The sequence below is a fragment of the Capra hircus genome, chromosome 3 (assembly GCF_001704415.2).
Source record: "Capra hircus breed San Clemente chromosome 3, ASM170441v1, whole genome shotgun sequence".
In the NCBI taxonomy this organism is placed as follows: domain Eukaryota; kingdom Metazoa; phylum Chordata; class Mammalia; order Artiodactyla; family Bovidae; genus Capra; species Capra hircus.
Genome location: NC_030810.1, coordinates 110,509,225 through 110,528,308, shown reverse-complemented (window position 1 = coordinate 110,528,308; position 19,084 = coordinate 110,509,225). Strand labels below are relative to the sequence as shown.

General features: G+C 44.1%; 1 protein-coding gene across 1 annotated transcript; it reads left to right on the top strand.

Moving 5' to 3' along the window:
- On the top strand, positions 4,462-9,936 carry PEX19 (peroxisomal biogenesis factor 19). Its single transcript, XM_005677224.3, has 8 exons — positions 4,462-4,550; positions 5,940-6,049; positions 6,478-6,643; positions 7,078-7,163; positions 7,373-7,534; positions 8,254-8,430; positions 8,596-8,640; positions 8,809-9,936. The coding sequence occupies exons 1-8, from the start codon at positions 4,481-4,483 to the stop codon at positions 8,890-8,892; spliced, it is 900 nt and encodes a 299-aa protein (XP_005677281.1). The 5' UTR covers positions 4,462-4,480; the 3' UTR covers positions 8,893-9,936.

Below are 19,084 nucleotides of genomic sequence, written 5' to 3'. Positions count from 1 at the left end.
TAAGTTTAAAACAAATTATAAAATTAGTTTTGCATATCAACATAATGAACTAAGGGATATGAAAAAAGTGGACAATCCTCATGAAGCTTACATAATCTCAGTTCAGCTTAGTCATGTCTAACTCTTTGCCACCCCATGGACTGCAGCACGCCAGGCCTCCCTGTCCATCACCAACTGGGAAACAATGGATAAATGTGAAATAATTGAATACCAGACAAGAATTTGAAGCTGGTTAATAAACAGTGGAGAACCAAAAATGTCCTTAAGAGAAAAATACAAAGAAAAAGCTGTAAAATACCCTTGCGGCAGTGTTCTGATTGCTTTGCCAACAAAGGTCCGTCTAGTCAAGGCTGTGGTTTTTCCAGTGGTCATGTATGGATGTGAGAGTTAGACTGTGAAGAAAGCTGAGAGCTGAAGAATTGATGCTTTTGAACTGTGGTGTTGGAGAAGACTCTTGAGAGTCCCTTGGACTGCAAGGAGATCCAACCAGTCCATCCTAAAGGAAATCAGCCCTGGGATTTCTTTGGAAGGACTGATGCTGAAGCTGAAACTCCAGTACTTTGGCCACCTCATGCGAAGAGTTGACTCATTGGAAAAGACTCTGATGCTGGCAGGGATTGGGGGCAGGAGGAGGAGAGGACGACAGAGGATGAGGTGGCTGGATGGCATCACCAACTCGATGGACATGAGTTTGAGTGAACTCCGGGAGTTGGTGATGGACAGGGAGGCCTGGCGTGCTGTGATTCATGGGGTCGCAAAGAGTCGGACACGACTGAGCAACTGTACTGAACTGAATAAACAGTGGAGAACCAAAACTGTCCTTAATCAAGAGAGTGATACAAACAAAGTAAACGCTGTAAAATACTCTTGCAGCAGTGTTCACTATACATGAAAGGCAGGAGATGAGTAAATACTGAGATGAGGTGTTAGGCATTTCAGTAGTGAAACAAGTTTAATGGACTTCCCCTGGTGGTACAGTGGATAGGAATCCGCCTGCCAATGCAGGAGACACGGGATCAATCCCTGGTCTGGGAAGACTGCACATGCCACGGAACAATGAAGCCCATGCACCACAACTATTGAACCTGCACACCTAGAGTGTGTGCTCCACAAGAGAAGCCATGCACCGCAACTGAAGCGCAGCCCCCCGCTCTCCATAACTAGAGAAAGTGCTCACACCAACAAAGACCCCGTGCAACCAATAAACAAATTCATAAAAAATAGTAAAGCAAGTTTAAGAAGTAGAACAATCATGCCAATTTTCAACTCCATTCATTTACTATCTGATACTTTCCTTATTAGCATACTTATATTACTATATTAATGTGAAGCCAATAGAAATACCTGTAACATGTGCTTGTTATAACTACAGTTGTATTAGAGAGACACATGTAAGCAGTCTGGAGTTAACCTGGAATAGATATTACAGCTATTGGGGAGAAAGATTAATCAGGGAAGAATTAGATTACAGAAGTTTAGATGTGAAAACAACCTTAGAGTTTCAACTTTCATTTTTTTTTTTTAATCATATTTGTAATAGGAGTCCTAGAGTGGAGAAAGGTTTTGAACAAAGCAATAACGGAGTTGAGGCTAGCATTTAGGTCTTCTGACTTCTGGTTCAGAGTGTTTTTCCCAAGTTACAGTACGTGTGCTTGGACGATCACAGCAGGTTTTGCACAGGTATGACTTTAAAAGTATGTGCCTTATATGTCAAGGAAAGAGTAAGTACCTAATCTGGTGCTTGACATAGTACTCGAGCGTGTTTAGGAAGCTAAGGATGAAAGTCAGGAAGTGACTTTTTTCATTTAGATGTGGTTTCTCCCTTTTAAACTTTATGATACTTTATCCTGAATTCTTATAAGACAATGACCTTGGCCATACTTACTGTGTCTATGTCTATACCTCCAGCCTAATGCCCAGTCAACTACCTTAATAGCAAGGGCTGGTCCTCATTTATCTCTCTGTCCTCCACGGTGCCCCACATAAGATCTTGAACACCAGTAGATGCCCTCTAAGTGGTAAAGTAGGTTTGTCTAGGCAGTTGATGCATTCTGGCAGATCTAAATAGAACAATTCCAGAGAAGGGAAGGGATGTCTGGAGTTGTCTTTATCTGAGCCTCCCCCAACTACACATGATTGACTTTTGTGTAGAGCAAAGGCTATAGGTCGGGGAAGTTCAGTTCAGTCGCTCAGTCATGTCCAATTCTTAGTGACCCCATGGACTGCAGCATGCAGGCTTCCCTGTCCATCACCAACTCCAGAAGCTTGCTCAAACTCATGTCCATCGAGTCGGTGATGCATCCAACCATCTCATCCTCTGTCATCCCCTTCTCCCTCTGCCTTCAATCTTTCCCAGCATCAGGGTCTTTCCCAAGGAGTCAGTTCTTCGTATCAGGTGGCCAAAGTATTGGAGTTTCCGCTTCAGCATCAGTCCTTCCAGTGAATACTCAGGACTGATTTCCTTTAGGATTGACTGGTTGGATCTCCTTGCAGTCCAAGGGACTCTCAAGAGTCTTCTCCAACGCCACAGTTCAAAAGCATCAATTCTTCAATGCTCAGCTTTCTTTATACTCCAACTTGCATATCTGTACATTACTGGAAAAACCATAGCTTTGACTAGATGGACCTTTGTGGCAAAGTAATATCTCTGCTTTTTAATATGCTGTCTAGGTTGGTCATTGCTTCTCTTCCAAGGAGCAAGTGTCCTCTTCGAATGAGCAAGCCAACTGCAGATGGCTGCAGTCACTGTCTGCAGTGATCCTGGAGCCCAAGAAAATAAATTCTCTCACTGTTTCCCTTGTTTCCCATCTATTTGCCATGAAGTGATGGGACCAGTACTCTTGCCTGGAAAATCCTATGGATGGAGGAGCCTGGTAGGCTGCAATCCATGGGGTCACTAAGAGTCGCACACGACTGAGCGACTTCACTTTCACTCTTCACTTTCATGCACTGGAGACGGAAATGGCAACCTACTCCAGTGTTCTTGCCTGGAGAATCCCAGGGACAGGGGAGCCTGATGGACTGCCGTCTATGGGGTCGCACAGAGTCAGACAGGACTGAAGCGACTTAGCAGCAGCAGCAGATGGGACCAGATGCATTATCTTAGTTTTCTGAATATTGAGTTTTAAGCCAACTTTTTCACTCTCCTGTTTCACTTTCATCAAGAAAGTGAAAGAAAAAAAAAAGAAAGTGAAAGAGGCTCTTTAGTTCTTCTTCACTTTCTGCCATAAGAGTGGTGTCATCTGCATGCCTGAGGTTATTGATATTTCTCCCGGCAATCTTGTTTCCAGCTCCTGTTTCATCCAGCCCAGCGTTTCTCATGATGTATTTTGCATATAAGTTAAATAAGCAGGATGACAATATACAGCCTTGGTGGATTCCTTTCCCTATTGGGAACCACTCTGTTGTTCCATGTCCTGTTCTAACTGTTGCTTCTTGACCTGCATACAGATTTCTCAGGAGGCAGGTTAGGTGGTCTGGTATTTCCATCTCTTGAAGAATTTTCCACAGTTTGTTGTGAACCACAGAGTCAAAGGCTTTGGCGTAGTCAATAAAGCACAAGTAGATGTTTTTCTGTTCAGGGAAGGAACTCTACAGTACCTTTTTGCTTAATCCAAAGTCCAAGAGTCGCTTTTCTACCCGATTTGATTAGACTAATATCGAGTTCTAAGTTCGTGACCCTGTGATAGTTTTAATGGGGTACAGGGAATGTGAGATAGCCAGTAGATTCTGCAGAGAAACATGCCTCTTTAGGATCTGAGAGAGCAAAGAGTAGACAATGAATGCCCAAATTTTAATCCCCAGCCATGGAGGTAGGGATGCAGCAGTGAAGACGACGGATGAAAATCCTTGTCATCATCGTGCTTAAACTGCAAAGGGCTTAACGGGAGATAAAAATGATAAATAAGTAAAACATATAGTATGTCACATAGAGGTAAGGTTTGAGAGAAACGGAGGGAAAGTGGGCAGGATTTGTATACGTATGTGTGTGGGAAGGGTTGCAGTTTTATTTAGTGAGGCCAAAGAAGGCATTTCAGAGAAGATGACATATGAGTAAAATACTGAAGTGAGAGAAAACTACCATGTTGGGTATGCCGTAACTTCCTTATTGATTACAAACGCACAGCTTCTGGTGGCTCGTGGGCAGTTTGTCCCAATTTGGCATACCCACAGCTCTGGAAAAAAATAATAAGGAAGCCAGGTAATGTGGGAAGTTGAAAGAAAGGAAGCCAGGCCAGTAAAAACAAAAACAAAAAAACCTGGCAGAAGGTAAGAGTAAACTCACCTCTGTTAGGTCAGCGTGCCAGTAGAAAGAAGAGGGGTGGCGGGGGTGGGAATCGGAGCCTCCTGTCCCTTTAAAAATGGCGGCCCGGCACGGACCAACAATACCATTGGTTGCGCGAGCAGAGGGGGCGGGCACAGGGGCGGGGCGCGCGGAGCCTCGGAGTCCCACCTCCTACGGCAAGTCAGAGGTGGCAAGATGGCCGCGGCTGAGGGGGACGGTGGTGTCCGGGCCGAAGCCGACCGGGAATTGGAAGAGCTTCTGGAAAGTAAGAGCCCGTCATGGGAAAGCCCCAAAGAGGGCGGATGTAAGGATCCATTCAGGGGGTTAAGTAAACCTGCGATGTTTGGGGCGGAGTAAGAAAGGCTCTCCAAAGGCTGGACGGGGGCGGAGAGTCTGACTGCGACCCTCGAGAAAATCTCTGGGTCACCCTCTCCTTCCTCTGCAGCGGTAGTTGAGGAGTTCTCTCTGGGTCCCTGAACGGCCCACACTGTTGATCGCCCTGCCGGAGGGGAAGCTAACCCAGAGGACGTTTCACGCTCCCTCTCCAAACTCCCCTTACTTTAGATTAGTAAGTTCTGAAGTCTGACTTTCTCCCCACCAGCAGCAGCATTTGGTCCTCAGGGGGCAGCGAACCGAACAACCACGAATTGCTTCCATTAACTATTAGGAAGCCTGTAGTGCGTTCTTCTGTGAACTGTCCTGCCCTCCTTAACAGAAAAGACACTCCTTTTTTTCTCCCAGTCCTTTCATCCACCAGGCCCCTTTCCAGTTCTTTCATCATGTCAGAGCTCAAACCCTTCCCATTAGTTTGAAAAACAGGATGAGACAGCCTCAGGGGAAGACAGTTCACTCTGGAAAGAAGGTGGCTGTACTTTTCCTCCTCAGCCCTGCCATCCACTCCTGTCTGGTTTGGTTTCTTGTCCAGAGTGGGGCTGGTGTCTTTCCCCCTAGGCCTGGCAAATATAGTGGTGGTGAGAACACAGGCTTTTCAGGGTCGAGGTGAATATTTATTGTCTCTTGCTCAGTCACAGAGTGGGCAGGTAGAAAGATGAACAGAAATGGTGAGAAGTGCTAAGTGACTGTGTGAGTCTGCAGAGATGAGACCACAGGGAGCTCTAGCAACTCTGGGGAGGGAGACCTAAATTGAAAGAGAAAAGAGAGTTCAGGGCCCTCCCGTGGAGTATAATATGGAGTCCCTCAGTTTGTACCAGGACCCATGGGAAGCTGGGTGAAACATCTTAAGGCTTCTGCTCTCTTGCCAAAGATTATTCCTTGTAGGGCTCCAGAGTGAGTTCTAGGGGGGTTAAGGACATCTGTGTTCTCTGTTTCTCTTGAATATCTGTATGGGATTTCTAGGAACCATTAAAGTATGGCAAAGAGGCATTGTGTAGATGAACTGTCCTCTTACAGCTTTGAGAGATGTTTTTACACTTTAAGAGACTTCCCCTGTGATTACAATACGTTAGTTAATGGGGAGGGGGAGGGAGAAGCTTATTGAGGAGTGGGTCAGGAGAGGGAGACTCAGAAAAAGGAGAGCATTTTAGGAAGGTTGGCAGCTTGAAAGATTGTTTTCTTAATGCTTTGCTCAGAAACCCCTCTAACCTTGCATTCTCATCCATCACCAACACATACACTGTGTCTCTTGTCTCTGAAGGTGCTCTTGATGATTTCGATAAGGCCAAACCCTCCCCAGCACCCCCTCCTACCACCACGGCCCCTGATGCTTCAGGGCCCCAGAAGAGATCGCCAGGAGACACTGCCAAAGTATAAATTCCACCCACTTAAGGGATGGGGAGGGTATGGGCGTGCAGCTCCAAGCAGAGGTGGGGCAGGCCCTTGTGGGCCAGAGGGGAGTCGGGGAGGGTGCCTTGGCCTCACATTGCTGAGTGCTCTTGCAGGCCTCAGTCCTTGTGAAACAGGGACTTGAGGTTGAGTAGAGGGATCTCAAGGAAGTTCCTTAAGAAAAGAACAGATTTAAATGGTTGGATTGGGACTACCAGCCCATAGCCTTCCCTCAGTGGCCAGAGGCCTTTTTGCTGTTCTCATGAAGACAAGTAGTCAGAATGCCCAATGGAGGTGGGTAGGAGGGAAGCACTGCACCTCCCAGAGCCACTGCCTGTGGCTTCTGTCAGAAACCATGCACACTGGGGTGCCAAGTAAGAGATGCGCTTTGGCCACATTCTCCCCTGCAGGATGCCCTCTTCGCCTCCCAGGAGAAGTTTTTCCAGGAACTGTTTGACAGCGAGCTGGCTTCCCAAGCCACTGCAGAGTTTGAGAAAGCAATGAAAGAGTTGGCTGAGGAAGAGCCCCACCTGGTAGAGCAGTTCCAAAAGCTTTCAGAGGCTGCTGGGAGAGTAGGTAAGGAAGAGAAACAGTGGGAAATATCTGAACAAACCTCTTGGGTTATTGTCCCTTGACAACACCAAAATTTTTTGTAAAAGTTGACAGTAATTATGATACCACTGCCATGGGATGGGGGAGGAGATGGAAGGAAAAAGGAGACCCTGTTTAATGAAAGGGGTGAGATAGGTTGGAAAGTAACAGAAAAGATTATTGAAAAGTGATCATTTTAAAGATCAGTGTTAATGTGGGTGTCATTGTAGAGAACAAACTGAGACACAGTCCATGTAGATTTATGAAAATAACTATGAAGATAAACGTAGAGTATTCAAAGATTTGGAGTGTAGTAATTCACTAGTAAATGCTCCATGTCCAAGCTGGTAACCAGGTCAGTCTTAAGCAAGCAAACAGTTAAAATCCTAAATGACCTAGGTTCTTTTCATCTCTCCTAGGCAGTGATGCGACTTCCCAACAAGAATTCACCTCATGCCTAAAGGAGACGTTAAGTGGACTAGCCAAGAATGCCACTGACCTTCAGGTGAGAGGGAAGATAGGGAACCACATGGGTCCCACTCACAGAGATTTCACCAGCAGAGTCTCAAAAGACAGACTCTCTTGGCTGTCATCTCAAGTCTGTTCTTGCTTATTTTGCTACAGGCATGTTTAAATAGTTCTTTCCCACCTGAAAAGTTGGTTAGTGTCCCAAGAAGGTAGTATACTTGCTCATTTCTCTTCTGTTCTTTCTAGAACTCTGGCATGTCAGAAGAGGAACTGACCAAGGCCATGGAAGGGCTGGGCATGGACGAAGGGGATGGGGAAGGGACCATCCTCCCCATCATGCAGAGTATCATGCAGAACCTACTGTCCAAGGATGTGCTGTACCCATCACTGAAGGAAATCACAGAAAAGGTTTGTGAGCTTCTGTTTATGCTTTTCCTCCTTATTCCTCATTGTATCAATTCCCATGGGCTACTTTGTCTATTTAGAGACTGTAAAGACAGAGTAACTCAAGTGTACAAGTTCATCTGTTTTTTTTTTTTTTTCCTTTGATTATTTATTTGGAAGGGGAGAGTTAGGGAGGAGTTGTGTCTCCAAGAGAATAAAGCTACTTTACTGAGAATATTTAAGGTAGAAGGAGAAATCCTTCAGCTCTATTAATAGTTTTCTGTAAACTAGTCTAAGACTCTGTTGTTGTCTGATCAACTCCTTCTTGCATTTCCAATTTCATTCATTTCTCCAACAAGATGTCACTGATGGTTTACTGACTTTATGCTGTGAACAATTTTAAGAGTAGTTTAAATGATGGTCTCTGGCATCAAAAGGTTTATAGTGTTACTGGAGAGACTTTTTAAAGTTGTTAAACACAAAAGAAGGAATATTGTGACTGAAACCATATGTGGCCCTTAAAGCCTCAAATATTGACTGTCTGGCTCGTCACAGAAAAAGTTTACCATAAATGGTAGCATAGCCAGGTGATGATTGATTGAAGTCAGTGCTGCTTCTCATGCTGAACTTATTTAGTTTTTCCTTCTCCTCTGTTTCTGGCCCCTTTGTGTTCTTTGTATTTTATTACCCTTACTTATGCATTCTTCACTTAATTCTTCACCACCCATTCTCTGTTTACTTAGTATCCAGAATGGTTGCAGGCTCACCGAGACTCTCTACCTCCAGAGCAATTTGAAAAATATCAGGAACAACATAGTGTCATGGGCAAAATATGTGAGCAGTTTGAGGCAGAGACCCCCACAGACACTGAGGCCACTCAGAAGGCTCGCTTTGAGGTGGTGCTGGATCTTATGCAGCAGGTAAGGCCTCCGTTTGCTGTCTGCCCGCTGCTTCTGTCTGCTTGAGTGTTCATTGCAGGCGGATCCTGAAAGGAGGCCACACTGCCAAACCAAAGTGGAGGAGGGAGCACAGGGGAGGCCACAAAGCATGGTCTTATCTCGTGTTCCTCTTTCTTTATTTTCCAGCTACAAGATTTGGGCCATCCTCCAAAAGAGCTTGCTGGGGAGATGGTGAGTATACCATCTTGCAGACTTTAATCTGAGCCCAAGTTTCTATTATTCTGTAACCTTTAGTGATTCCACCCAAGGTAATAATAGTGGCTGCAGGGGACAGACCTTCAAAAGCTCTAACTTTTTGAAATGGGAGGAGTTATCTGAGTCCCTTCATCTCTTCTCCAGCCTCCTGGCCTCAACTTTGACCTGGATGCCCTTAATCTATCGGGCCCACCAGGTGCCAATGGTGAACAGTGTCTGATCATGTGAAACACAGCACGCTTTCTTCCCTGATTCCCAGCCATGGGGGAACGTCTGGAGTCAGCAGAACTACTGAGAACTGAGGCAGGAGTGTCGTCTACCGGAGTGGCTGCCCACTGCCATCTGTCATCCCACCCAAGATTTTGCCATACCAGCTGAGGCTTTTTCTCTTTGTAGGAATAAGGCCTGTTCTGCAGATCATTACTGTGAACCCTTTCCATTGTGGTTGCTGCTGCTAGCAAAGGCCCAGCTACCTTCCAAGTAAAGGAAGGCAACTCTTGGGGCAGGCACCTTTTTCTCTCTCCCAAAGTAATGTTACACAGGGCCACACTGATGTTCACTTTTGTACCCGGGGTCTTCATGCCTTGCCTCTCCTCCCTCTCTTGGACGTGGGGAGCAGGAACAGAGTCCTAAGACTCTGTATTTCTATACTTCTCTTAAGCAGGGCCTTTGGGAATGAGTGCAGAGAAACTGAGCCTGGGCTGGGGCCGTAGGTCTGTCACCACACCCTCTTGCCTTCAGACTGTTGTGAATTCTCCAAAGTAAGTGCATCTAATCACAGGTTGAAAGAGAAGCCCTGGAATTCTCCTCTCTCCAGGTACAGAGTCCTCAGCTCCCTGTCCAGCCTGAGAACTCAAACAGCTGCCCTGGTTTTTTCTTTAATGCTATGTGATCTGGGTGAACTCAGCCCTTGACTTTCCTTTACCCCCTACCTCACCTCTCATCTCTCTACTTTAAATACCTCTTCATTCCAACCCTTCTCTGAGCCCAAACTGTGAGGAAAAAGGGCCTGTCCTGTTTCCCCTGTTCCGGTCCATCCACCACTCTCACCAGCCCTGCTGTCTCGCTGGCAGGCGTGTATAATTATAGTGTCATGTCTAGGAAATGAATGACTGTTCTTCCCTAGTTGCATACAGTTTTCTTTTACACATTCTCACTTCTGATTTCTTTGAATGCTGCCCATTGATTCAGGGAGGTAGCTTGGGGAAAGGGAGGTGGGATGCAGCCTGCGCCCGTTTTCCTGACGAATAAATATTCTGAGTGAGGACAGTAGCCTGTATTTCATCCAACTCTTTTCCTGATCTTCCTCAGCCTCTCTAAGCTGCTGTGTGAGGTATGTTGGCTTAACATTGCTGGGTTCTGCCATCACGTCTCTTCCCAGCTCAGTCTGCACCACAGTTGGCAGAGTAGACTGAATGACCATCTTTCCTCATTTTCTCTGGTTTTGAAGCCTTTCAATTGGTATTGTATTTTAACATTTTACATTATTATGTTAATGTTAGTAATGTATTATTAACATGTTTTCTAAATTTTTTTTTGCTGGAGCTGACCTTGCTTTTCACTATGAGAGCCAGTGGATCTGTAGATCTTGTGTACCACATGTTGGTGGATACTCTGGTTCAGACCAGCTGGCTGTCCTGGTTCAGCACTCAGAAAATAGCTACCAGAGCAAATTTTTACTTACACCATTTGTGGCACTCTGATCACCTGACATGACACTTTCCCTTGGGTTAAGACATTTCCCCCCTTAAGATCCCCCACACGTTCTGTGGTATTGGTGAGGAAGGAAATATTTTTAAGACCTCAGGCTGTTTAGGAAGGTCCAGCTATTGTACCTTAGAGTATGGAAGAGCCCAGGCCTGAGTCTGAGACTCCTCGCCTCTGCAAGAGATGGGAGAGTACAAGCAGACCTGTGCTGATGGTCACAGGACATGAATGGCCAAAATTCTCTCCTTATAGCTCCAGCCAAAAACTGAATGAGGATGGGAAGGGGGGTGGGAAGGGCAAAAGGGCCCTGCCCCTTGACCCATGTGCCAGTTTCCTTTTACACATTCTCACTTCTGCCGGCCTGGCCAGGACTTACTCCAGGAACCTAAACAGGTACCACCTTAGTTTTATTCCTGAGACATTCATTTTGATTTTGATTGCACATGAATAGATTGGCCTCAGGTTACTGTCTGTTCCAAAAATACTATTTGAACTATTCTAGGGCTCATGGAAAGATAGAGCAGTCTTTCTCAAACTAGTAAAGGTCCCTGGTAAAGGACCAGGCGTTTTGTTTTACAGGTATCCTGTCCTCTGCCCACCAGTATGTTTTCCATATGCACAGTTCATACTGTGGGCTACCCACCATATAAGTCTGACAACACCAAATTGACCAAATCCCTTCTGCCTGATAAAGCCACTCCTTATGCATTCAGATATTATAGCAATGTCAGAATGTAGGGACTTCCCTGATAGTCCAGTGGTTAAGGCTCGACACTGCCAATACATAGGGCACCAGTTTGATCCTTGGTCAAGGATTTAAGATCCCACATGCCACACGGCACAGCCTAAATGAATAAATATGAAGAAATAAAATGCTAAAAAGTGTCTAAAAACTGAATTTCTAACTCTTGTCACAGAGTGGTAAACTACTCACGGACCAGCACAAATTTCTAACCACCTGAGTAGCTCTGCTCTGGAGCCCTCCTCAGTCTCTCCACAGCTGCATCAGCCAAATAGATACATTTCTATACTTGTTCCATGTGAATGTTGCTTTTAATGAACTTTTTCTTTAGCAAGAATGTGTCACTGTAAGGAAGTTTCTGGTATTTTTCTAGCCTGCCTTTTGCTACTTAAAATAACCATTACAAAGCCTAGCTTTCAGTTGTGCATGAAGTGTTTATGCTGCTGTCAGACTTTAAAGGAAATGCCCCCTTGTTCCAAAATTCTGTACATTAGAAAACAAGTTCGTGGTTGTTTAGATGGTTTAATGAATTAAGAATCAAGTTAATACTGTGATAATGGGGTCAATTTCCTATGATTTTTGGAACACCCTGGTAAGGGCCCCATGTGTGTGTACTAAATCTCCTCAGTCGTGTCTAACTCTTTGCGACCCCATGGATTATAGCCTGCCAGGCTCCTCTGTCCATAGGATTCACCAGGCACAAGAATGCTGGAGTGGGTTGCCCTGCCCTCTTCCAGGGGCTCTTCCTGACCCAGGGATTGAACCCACAGCCCAGGGATCCCATGAGACACTTATAATATGCTATTGAGATGGCTTTTTGGGAGCTTAGGAGAAATGATGGCCCACACTAAATCAGGTAAAGATGACAGACCATATGAGAAGTGATCAAAAGTCTTAGCAGAAGTATGCATGCAAGAATGAATGTATATTTCACTGGAAAATCCACCTGCTGCCTGTTTTTCAGGAAGGCCTTGGGAAAATTTTTTATAAAGGAAAGGCCCTGATGAAGGGGTCACCAGCATGTTTGAGAAGTTAAGAAGGGTTGTCTCTGGGTGGAGGCTGATGGAAGAGGATGTTTAAGAACTGGTTTCCCTGGTAGTGGTGGGGATGATAGGATCCTAGCATTTGCCTCTGAAAGCAGAGACCAAATGGCAACACTTCAGTCTCAGAAGCAGACTGAATGAATTTCCGTAAGGGCAGCATGGTCAAAGAGGAGGAGACTAATGGAAAGTGAGTCCTAGAGGCCATAGATAGACAGTCAAGGAGGATAAATCAATTTACATATAATTAAGAGTAGCCAAGAATGGTCGAACAGATGACTGAGGTCAGTAACTTCAATGAAAGGTCACAATTCCTTGCCCAGTTTCTAGGCTTGAGACAGTCTTCAGACTAAACTCTTCAGCTGACCACATCATTTACTTAGTTAACCACACACTCAGGAAAGAAGACTGTCCACATTTTTTTAGTTGGAATACAAGCACTGCCACACACCTCCCATCCCTGCATCCCCCGACCCCAACCCAATTACAGTAGGAAAATATGGGATCAGATAATAAATGGAGTGCTTGCCCAAGTCTGTCTCACAGTGGGTTCAAAAATCTATAGTTATTTTTCCAGTTGCCATAGGTAATCCGAATGGAGATATTTGGCAGTCGGCAGAAAGCCCAAGTAGAACCCCTAAAACTACACCACCACCTCTGCCGAAAATAGTAAATAAGTACTATTGCATTCTGGGGGAAATGGCAGCAATTAGTTATACTCTTTAAGAGTTAAAAAGGGTACAGGGTGTTGGTCCCCATCATATCCTCATTTAGTCTCACCATCTGGCCTTGCAAACACTGAGTGAGATACGGTGGGCTAAAATGGACTGCTGTAAACTTGCGCAGTTAGTAGTCCTGACCCTTACAACTGTAGGGTCTGTTCTGGCCCTTACAACTAGGACTTGGCATTCTGGTTGAACACAACAAATCTTACATGGGATGAGCTTCATCTCTGGCTTGTAAAGATAACAAGATGCTTCACCTGCAAACACATGTTGAGTCCACGAGAGAAACACACTCCCTTGTGGGCCATCTCATAAGAGGCTGGACACATCTACTGGAGAGTGACACAGCCTCTGATACAGGTATGTGGCTCTTAATGTGTACTATTTGGCCTTTTTTTTAACAAAAAGTTTCCCAATCTAGTGAGTATGTTCTTTCAATATAAATCAGGAGGAAGTATCAGAAGTAGTTGGAGCTGCAGTTGATGGTCAACAATATATGTTTTGGTTTTAATACAGAGTTACGTTAGTTCTTCCTCTCCCTGTCACATACAGTCCAAAAGAATCTGGATATGCTGTAATATATCCCATTTGTTTCCCTTATTAAGCTTAATGCTACTCAGGTATTGAGGATGTGCTAATCAGATCTGATGAACAGTGTCAATTATTCTGGATTCCTTGTTGAGACACATACACTCCAGAGGGTAGAAGATAAACTCTTCAAAAGATGCAGGGCCCTGCCATGTTGGTTAAGTTTCTACGTGTCCAGTGATCCTTTCTAAGGTAAATATAAGTTATTGTATCTTGCGCCTTTTACCCTAAGAAGCACAAGACCTTGGTAGGCATATTACAGTTTTGGAGGCAGCATAGTCTGAGCTTACGAATACAATAATGGCCTTCACAGCAGGTCCAGACTACCATACAAGCAGTCCTGCTGCTTGGGTCATAACACTTGGAAAGTTCCATGGTACTAGAGGTACCTGTGGTAAGAAAAGATGTGTGAATTGTCTGGCAATCCACAGTAGGAGAATTCCAGCACAGATCTCTAGGGTTCTGGAGTAAGGTGGTTGTTTCTGCAGTAGAGAAAGTTTCACCATTGCAAAGCATCTCCTGGCATACTGTTAGGTCCTGAGAGAAATTCAGTGTCCACAAAATATCAAGTGACTATGTGACCAGTTGCCCATATAAATAGCATGTTATTGTCAGACATGCCAAGTCATAAGATTGGGTGGATACAATAACTATATTTTACAGTGGAAATTGTTCACTTTGGAAGAAGCCCAAGCAAACTTGGCATAAGTAATTAAAAGGGCCCCAGGCCTTCATATTACCTATATCTGTTGCACTAAAACCTTTCTTGTAGCTCATACCTATGGCAACATAAGAATTCCTTCAACCATTTGACAGAGGAGGAAAAAGTCCAAGTCTGGTTTGTGGATGGCTTAGTTTGATCATGTTAGGGCAAACTAAGCCAAGTAAGGACTGCTGCTTCTCAATAGCCTTTTCCTGAGTGGTCCTAAATCCTGAGAGACAGTGATGAGGGGAAATTCTCTCAATTAGTAGGACTTCAGGCAGTTTACTTGACCATCCACTTTGGAGAAAGAAGTGGCTGGAGGCGAAGATAGAAATGAACTGAGTCAGTGGGCTGGTTGGTCAAGGGCCCAAAAGGAGCAAGATCTGAAAATGGGGTCTGGTAAAGAGTGTTTAAGTGGATCTGTAAGAGTGGGACTTGTATTCACCAGAAGTGGGACTTGTATTCACTAAATAAATAAACTGTATGGATAGGATAATTTAGCTGGGACGATTTCAGCTACCCTGATTCGTGTATAGTGTGTTTATAAATAGAATCTCCGTGGTGGCAGAAATGGAGGCTGTTTTTCAGCCTGTTAACATGAACTCCTTTCTTACCCAGACTGACTGAGCTCTGCTGTTTCTAAATGTCTATCTTGTCAGCATCAAAGAGCAGTGCTGATCCCCTTGTTAAGTACCACTGTTCAATGAGAACAGCTCACCACTTAGTGGCAAGTTGATTACATCAAACCTTTTCCATTCTGGAAAAAGCAATAGTTTAACATTCTGATCAGGACTGATATATATTTTGCTTTGCCTGTAAGTGCCTGAGCCATTTGCTGGCATTGGGTCCTCCATAAGAATGCCTTGGAACAAGATTCTCAGTTAATGGCAAAGCAAGTACAGTAATGGGCACTTGACAGCGGGGCCCACTGCTTCTATCAAATACCTTTTTACCCAGAAGCTTCTGGCCTGGTAGAGTAGCGGGATGGCCTTTTAAAGGTGCATTTGTGGTGCCATTAAGGATGGAGTGCTGTCCTTCACAATACAGTATAAACCTACATGACAATAATAGGGTGCTTTATCCACAAAAGGTAGAATTCATGGGTTCTGGAACCAAGGGGTGGAGATCGGTGTGACCCTATTCAATATCGCTTCCGTGAGCCACTTGAGGCATTTGTACTTTGTCCCTGCAACTTTACATTCTGTGGGTCTGGAGCTCCTGTTTCCCAGAGTGGAGATGCTTCTACCAGGCACAGTGTAAGAATCTTAATAAACTTAAAGGTATGGCTGTCATCTGGTCACTTTGGGCTCCTAATGCCAGCAGATTATCAGGCAGAAAAAGAAGTTGCCATACTGTCTGGGATAATTAGCTCTGTTACGAGGAGTTAGGATCACATTTACAGTATGAATACAAGCAGAAAAGTATTTGATGCACATGTAATCCCTGGGTTAACTTTTGGTTCTCCTGTGCTCAGTTTTAACTGTAAATAGCTAAACACTTACGGCCTGGGAGGGCATGATCTCCAGGGGCCCAGAACGCTCAGGGGTGAAGGTCTGGATCACCCCAGAGGTAAGCCATCTAGACTAACAAAAATTGTAGTCAACAAGAAGATGACTCTGAAATAGGTGTCATTGAAGGAAGATGATGAATGTCATCTGCAATTTCTGGACCAACTGCAGTCCCCCTTGTGTTTCCAGAAATTGTGACTAACTTGACTTACGGAGAAACTGCTTAGATATAGAGAACTTAATGTACAACACAAATGGCCCCAATATAGTAGACATTGTTGGTACTCTGTCCAGAGCCTCTTTACCAGGAAGTGAGTGTTGTCTGCTAATAGCTCACTGCTACATCTTCTTGGGAATCACTATTTGCCAACAAAAGCCACTTCTGGAAATTTCCTGGAAATTTGTTGTTCCTTCCCAGGGATAACACCAGAGTCAATGGTATGATATTAGTTCCTGTTCAGAAGTCAGTCAGGATTCTGATAGGGATTGCATTATCAGTGATGATATGTAATTAGTAATTCTGTTGTCAGCAAATGATACTAAGGTACAAAATTCCTTGTTGCTTTCCTCAAGGTGAAACAGATGAGCCATTTATGTGCCAACAGTTCCCAATGGAGGCTAAACTTATCAGCTGAACCTGTATCTTTGCCTAACTTTTCCTCTTGTCCTATCTTGCTTCACTCACTCCATTACCAGTTTTACTTGAGAGCACTCCCTCAATAAACCACTTGCACAGAATCCCTTTCTTGGACTCTGTTTCTAGGGACTCCAATCTAAGACAGGAGAATAATAGTGTCAACTGAGAGATTTGAGTGTGACAGAAGTAGAGCAAAGAGCAAGTGTTGAGTTCAGTTTGGGAATGTTAAGGTGCCATTGGCTAGACTAGAAGAGAACATCCTCAATCTGGTAAAGTACAACTACACAAAAAATCTACAGCTAACAGCATACTTAAGGATCAGGAACAATACAAGGATATCAGCTGTAGCCACTTCTAGTCAGTATTTTGCCAGAGGTTTTCAGTTCAGTTCAGTCGCTCAGTTGTGTCTGACTCTGCGACCCCGTGAACCACGGCACACCAGGCCTCCCTGTCCATCACCAACTCCCGGAGTTCACCCAAACCCATGTCCATTGAGTCGGTGATGCCATCCAGCCATCTCATTCTCTGTCATCCCCTTCTCCTCCTGCCCTCAATCTTTCCCAGCATCAGGGTCTTTCCCAATGAGTCAGCTCTTCACATCAGGTGGCCAAATTATTGGAGTTTCAGCTTCAACATCAGTCCTTCCAATGAACACCCAGGACTGATCTCCTTTCAGATGCACTGGTTGGATCTCCTTGCAGTCCAAGGGACTCTCAAGAGTCTTCAACACCACAGTTGAAAAGCATCAATTCTTCGGTGCTTAGCTTTCTTTATACTCCAACTCTCACATCCATACATGACCACTGGAAAAACCATAGCCTGGACTATGGACCTTTGTTGACAAAGTAATGTCTCTGCTTTTTAATATGCTGTCTAGGTTGGTCATAACTTTCCTTCCAAGGAGTAAGCGTCTTTTAATTTCATGGCTGCAATCACCATCTGCAGTGATTCTGGAGCCCCCAAAAATAAAGTCAGTCACTGTTTCCACTGTTAGCCCATCTATTTGCCATGAAGTGATGGGACCAGATGCCATGATCTTTGTTTTCTGAATGTTGAGCTTTAAGCCAACTTTTTGACTCTCCTCTTTCACTTTTATCAAGAGGCTCTTTAGTTCCTCTTCACTTTCTGCCATAAGGGTGGTGTCATTTGCATATCTGAGGTTATCGATATTTCTCCCAGCAATCTCGATTCCAGCTTGTGCTTCTTCCAGCCCAGCGTTTCTCATGATGTACTCTGCATAGAAGTTAAATAAGCAGGGTGACAATATACAGCCTAGACATAGTCCTTTTCCTATTTGGAACCAGTCTGTTGTTCCATGTCCAGTTCTAACCGTTGCTTCCTGACCTGCATACAGGTTTCTCAAGAAGCAGGTCAGGTGGTCTAGTATTCCCATCTCTTGAAGAATTTTCCACAGTTTATTGTGACCCACACAGTCAAAGGCTTTGGCTTTAGTCAGAGGTTTTAGTCAGGGCAGTTAAGCAAGAAAAAGAAAAGACATTGAGATTGGAAAGGAAAAATAAAACTGTATTTGCAGATATAGGAAATCTGAAAGAATCCACTAAAAAACTATTAGAACTAATGAGTTCAGCAAGGTTGCAGGACTTAAGTTCAATATACAGAAATCAATTATATTCCTGTGATTTGCAGTGAACAGTCCAGAAAAGTGAGACTAAGAAAACAATTCCACTCACAAAAGCATCAAAAAGAATACTTGGGATTAAGGGAGAAGAATACTTAAGAATAAATTTAACAAAAGAAGTAGTGTTAAAACTACAAAATATTGTTAAGAAAGATCTAAATATGTTCACAGAGCACATTGTTAAAATGTCACTACAGATCTTCCTCGATTTACCATGGGGTTATGTCCTGATAAACCCATTGTAAGCTGAAAATATCTTAAGCCAATACATTTAATACACTAACCTACCAAACTCATAGGTTAGCCTAGTCTACTTTAAACATGCTCAGAACACTTACATTAGCCTGCAGTTGGGCAAAACCATCTAATACAAAGCCTGTTGTTTTATAATAAAGTGTTGAATATCTCATGTACTGAAAGTGAAAAAGAATGATTTTAAGTGTATTGATTGTTTACCCTCATGATTGTGTGGCTGACTGGGAGCTGTGGCTCACTGTTGCTGCCCAACATCCTGAAAGAATATCCTACCACATATCCCTAGCCCAGGAAAAGATCAAAAGTCAAAGTACAGTTTTTACAGAACGTTTATCTCTTACACATCACCATAAAGTAAAAAAAAATCATGAGCTGAACCATTGTCAGTTTGGAACTGTTCTACTCCCTAAGCTCCATATTCAATGCAATCTCTATCAGAATCCCAGCTTGCTTTGTGGAAATTGACTAACTAGTCCTAAAATTCATTATGGCATCACAGTGGACTCGAAAGAAGAAACTAATCTTGAAAAACTGCTACAAAACAATATGATGAGGACTTCTATGGTGTTCAGTGGTTAAGAATCCACCTGCCAGGGCAGGGGACACAGGTTCAATCCCTGGTCCAGGAAGATCCTACATGCCATGGGGCAACTAGGCCTGTGTGCCACAACTGCTGAGCCTGAGCACCTAGAACCTGTGCTCTCTACAATGAGAGGAAGGCTGCAGGCAGCAAGCAAAAGCACAAAAATGTGGTGATGGCACATAGAAAAGACAGAGATACAAGTGGAGTAGGACTAAGACTCCAGAAGTAAATCTATGTATCTGTGGTTAACTGATTTGTTGTACAAAGGGGCCAAAACCATCCAATGAGAAAGA